Source organism: Gadus chalcogrammus, chromosome 8 (assembly GCF_026213295.1).
Source record: "Gadus chalcogrammus isolate NIFS_2021 chromosome 8, NIFS_Gcha_1.0, whole genome shotgun sequence".
Classification (NCBI taxonomy): Eukaryota; Metazoa; Chordata; class Actinopteri; order Gadiformes; family Gadidae; genus Gadus; species Gadus chalcogrammus.
The window spans coordinates 28,428,194-28,433,053 of NC_079419.1; the positions used below are offsets into that span (position 1 = coordinate 28,428,194).

Genomic DNA, 4,860 nt, shown 5'->3' on the forward strand with positions numbered 1-4,860 from the left:
CTTGCCGCCCGACACATCAGTAAAGCTGACAAACCTCTCCTTGACGCCTGCGTCTGTTACATAGTGGAGCAAAAGTGACATCTGGGCTGTTACACTCACAACAGTCATCAGGCGCTTTTTATTTATTTCCCGTCAGATCTCCTCTCCAATCACTTCGGCAATGGCACTTATCATTTTTTTCGACCTCAGAACGGGGGGCAGGCAACGCAGTGCACGCTCTATACAGATCTTGTCATAACGATAATTGAATAAAAGCTACATGTCTACTTATAATATGGTAAAAAATATATAGGCCTATATAATATATATTTTAATATTTAATTAAAATTTAAAAATTTAATTAATTAAAATTTAATTAATTCAATATTAAACCAATGCATTTCCATCGGGAGATTTTTTTCGACTTCAGAAGGGTGGCGCATTGCACACTCTATATCGCCCCATATCGTTCTATTTCCCGCAGTTTAGACATACGTTTATTTGGTAGTCAATATTTTAATTAATTCATTAAGTTACCATGGGTGAGAGGTCATTCCTCCTCCTGAGTGTGTGCTGGGTGTGTATTGACAACACAGTCTCAGGGCCTGGCTACACCAGACGCGGAAATTTTGCTTTGCGGACGCGGTGTGAACGCAGCAGAATTCGAAACCGTTGAAAGCAATGAGAGTGGCTACACCAGACCCTGAAACTGAATGTACCGCGCCGACATTTCCGACATTTCCGCGCGGAAAATTAAGACATAGACTGGTTTCTATTTTTATTATTTTCCGCGAGGTTTGCGTGGGCCTTTTAACATAGAGTATGGTAATAAATCAATGAAATGTAATGAAAACCATTATATATTTTGCTGTGAATAATGAGGGAATCAATAAATCTGATTATTTCCCAAACCCTCGAGAGCTGTTACTATGGAGATTTAAAGTTTTTAACGATTAAAACATTACTTTTCTGTTTGAAGACGACAGTGTATAAGATAGATAGTATACGTAGACAGTGTAAGTATATAGATAGCAAGTAGGCCTAGATAGTTGATAGTTCAAGAATGGATGATTATTAATTCATGAAGTTGAAAAACGAGTACAGCTTTACGACCACAGTGACCCGAAATATAAGGATAAAAGAGATGCCGGATGGAGAGCTGTTTCGGAGGCAGTTGGCATAACTGGTGAGTAACTTCTATACTATACTTCTATACTATAAGCAGCTATTGAACTGGACCATAGTAATACTAATTATTCATAATAGTGGACGTTCCTCAAAATCATTATGTCTATAGCATTACTTTAAAATTGTTTTACTTAGTCTATAGTGCTTATCCTGAGAATGTATTTTTAAGTGGAAACCGATTAAAATGAATCATGGTGTCAACAAGAACGTTTTAATCAACATACATTTGGAACCAAGAATGTCTAATGAGAGACAGGGAAACAGACAGAGTGAGAGAGAGACAGGGAAACAGACAGAGAAAGAGAGCGGGGGGGGGGGAGAGACAGACAGAGCGAGAGAGAGAGAGATTGATAATCAATATCTATTTACAAAATATCAATATCTATTTACAAAAAGATATATATATACAATGATCATCATGTTATCCAAACCTATTAAACTACATTATTTACAAAATTATTTACACATTATGTGCACTATTTAAAGCTCCTTCTGGGGAGTCAAAGAAATTACAGAGGAACTCCCGAGTCTGAAGGGCTTCCCTGGGTCCTCTGTTACCCCCCCATGTGTCTGACACTTTGCAGACCATGTTCTCCATCCATTTGACCCTCTACCATATCTCTGTTCTTAGGCTTGATCAGATAATTATGTAGCACACATGCTGCCATGACTACCATGTCTATATGACACGGCAGCATGGATATTCTTGACAAAAAAAACCTCCATCTGGCCGCAAGAATGCCAAAGGCACACTCCACTGTCATGCGAGCTCTTGACAGCCTGTAGTTAAAGTGACTATTATGCCTTGACAGGTTGCTGCCAGGGTAGGGTCGCATCAGGTACCGCTTCAAGGGAAACGCAGCATCACCTACCATCATGTATGGCACGTCACCTTGCTGACCATAACCAGGCAGGGGGGTGTCATCTGGCACATTCAAAGTCTTTTCACTCATTCCCCTCCCAAGTGCTGAATGAGCGAACACCCCACCATCACTTGCACGGCCAAAATCGCCAACTTGTATGATTATAAATTTTGAGTCCGCATCCACCAGGGCCAACAAGATTATTGAAAATGTTTTTTTATAATTAAAAAACTGGCTGCATGATTTTTTGGGTGCTTGAATTTGAATGTGCTTCCCGTCGATGGCCCCAATGCAATTTGGAAACTGCCATCTTCTCCAAAAGCGCTCTGCGATAGCTGTCCATGATTCCTCCGTTGGTTCGGCATTTGGGTCTCCATCATCAATCAATCAATCAATTTATTATTTAAAGTGCAAAATCACCATGGTACATGGTCTCAATACACTTTACAAAATATCAAGTACAATAATAACAATATTAAAACAATATTAAAACACCACAGGAATATGATAAAACAGTTAAAAATTAGTTTCAACCAAAGTATTGAGTAAAAAGGTATGTTTTAAGACGGGACTTGAAAATTACAGTGGATGAAGCTTCTTTGATACATAGTGGGAGGCCATTCCATAGAAAAGGAGCACGGTAGGAAAAGGCCCTGCCACCAGCAGACTTTTTATTGATTGGTGGGATGACAAGGAGGTTAGAACTAAGAGAACGGAGTGGACGTGGCGGAATGTAGGGAAAAAGTAGTTCAGTTAAATAAGAAGGTGCAAGTCCATTTAATGCCTTATAAGTTAAGAGAAGAACTTTAAAATCGGCTCTAGCCTGAATGGGCAGCCAATGTAATGATGCCAGGACAGGAGTTATGTGACAATACCTACTTGTTTTTGTTAAGAGTCTGACGGCTGAATTTTGCACAAGCTGAAGGCTCCTAGTAGAACAGATGGGGAGGCCAGAAAAAAGGACATTACAGTAATCCAAACGGGAAGACACAAGGGCATGGAGAACCACCTCGGCGCTACGCCGGGACAGAGCAGGGAGGATTTTAGCAATGTTGCGCAGATGAAAGAAGGCCGACCTGGTGGTTTCCTTGATGTGAGTCCGGAAAGTCAGGGTTGGGTCAAAAGTAATGCCTAGGTTTCTAATGTGCGTGCTTTCAGAGATTGAACAGCAAGTACAAGTACTTGTAGTTATTGGGCTTAATCACCAGCAAATCAGTCTTAGCAGTATTAAGCATGAGAAAGTTTTGACTCATCCAGGTCTTGATTCGGCGAACACATGATTCCAGATTTTGTATATGGGAGGGGTCATTAGGCTGTAGTGGGATGTACAGCTGTGTGTCGTCAGCATAGAAATGGAACTTTATACCATATTCGGCAATTATCATGCCCAGAGGGAGCATGTAGATACAAAACAGCAGGGGCCCCAGGACAGACCCCTGGGGCACACCAGTGGTAACCGTAGAGCATTCTGACAAAGAGTTATTGAAACTGACACATTGGGTTCTACTAGATAAGTAGGACTGGAACCAGGAGAGCGCCAGCCCGTGGATACCAACGTAATGCTCCAGTTGGTGTAGAAGCACACAATGATCTACTGTATCGAAGGCCGAACTTAAGTCAAGAATTAAAAGTAAGGAGGCTGATCCAGAGTCAGCAGTGTCAAGTAGGTCGTTAACTACTCTAGTTAGGGCAGTCTCAGTAGAGTGGCAGGAGCGGAAACCAGACTGAAAATTGTCAAAGAGATTATTGGCAGAAAGGTGGAGAGTCAGTTGATCAGCAACAATTCTCTCAAGTATTTTAGATAAGAAAGGCAGAGTGGAAACAGGTCGATAATTTGCAAGAACCAGTGGATCGCTATTGGGTTTCTTGAGGAGTGGTTTAATGATAGCAGATTTATAGGTTAAGGGGACACACCCCTCAGAGAGGGAAGTGTTAAAGATGGCACGTATAGGGGCACTCAGAATAGGAAAGAGTTCCTTAAGGAGGTCAGAAGGGATGGGATCTAGTGAACATGTTGTTGGCTTTGAGGCGGCAACCATTGAGGCCAGGGCCTCAGCAGAAATAGGTTTGAACTGAGAGAGTGAACTCGTGGACCAGGACACAGAGCACTGGCTGGACATGGTACTAGAGGGCTGCTGGCTAATGAAATTGTTCCTTATTTGGGAGATTTTGTCAGTGAAAAACTCTAGAAAATCATTAGCTGTGAAAGAAGAGCTCAGAACCGGTGAAGAGTGTGTAAGCCTGGCCACAGTATTAAACAGGACCCGATGATTGTTCTTATTGGTATTTATCAAATTGGAGAAATAAGTAGATCTGGCAGCAGAAAGTGCATGTTTATAATGTTTAAAGCTAAGAGTCCAGGCGAGGCGTGAGGACTCTGATTTACAGGTGCGCCATCGGTCTTCACGTTTACGACAAGCCCGTTTTAAAGAGCGAGTGAGGTCGGAGAACCAAGGTACAGATTTAGTTCGAGTGCCTCTACTGGTTCTAAGAGGAGCAAAGAAATCAAGCGATTCTGACAGTGCACTGTTTAGGCCATCTGTAAGGTTGTTGACAGACATAGACGTGTTGGAAAGTGACTCAAGTTTATCGGGCAAATGATCAGCTAGAAGGGACTTAACATGGTTGTTAATGACACGAAAAAAATTAGGGTTAGATTCAGAGCGATTTGTCTGTGCATGCGTGAGAAGGTTAAAAAAGATACAAGAGTGATCCGAGACCGGGACCTGAAGAATAGAAGGGAGGTCAGTAGTAATATCCTTTGTACAGACTAGATCCAAAGTATTACCGAGATTATGAGTGGGGCCAGTGACATGTTGGATGAAGTTGA

The 4,860-nt window shown here is 41.7% G+C and overlaps 1 protein-coding gene across 1 annotated transcript; it reads right to left on the reverse strand.

The window, feature by feature from the left end:
* Nucleotides 1-2,474: 2,474 nt before the first annotated feature.
* On the reverse strand, nt 2,475-3,497 carry LOC130387987 (uncharacterized). The gene is made up of 2 exons (XM_056597279.1): nt 3,478-3,497; nt 2,475-3,226 (listed from the first exon to the last, which is right to left on the reverse strand). Exons 1-2 carry the CDS (start codon nt 3,495-3,497, stop codon nt 2,560-2,562), a joined length of 687 nt encoding a protein of 228 aa, XP_056453254.1. The 3' UTR covers nt 2,475-2,559.
* Nucleotides 3,498-4,860: the final 1,363 nt, after the last annotated feature.

Bases quoted from the DNA above. Each gene is read 5' to 3' on its own strand.
- LOC130387987 (XM_056597279.1), bottom strand. From the start codon at position 3,497: ATGCTCTACGGTTACCACTG. The intron at 3,227-3,477 runs GTGTGCCCCAGG...CTGGTGATTAAG, and splicing joins ATGCTCTACGGTTACCACTG to CCCAATAACTACAAGTACTT.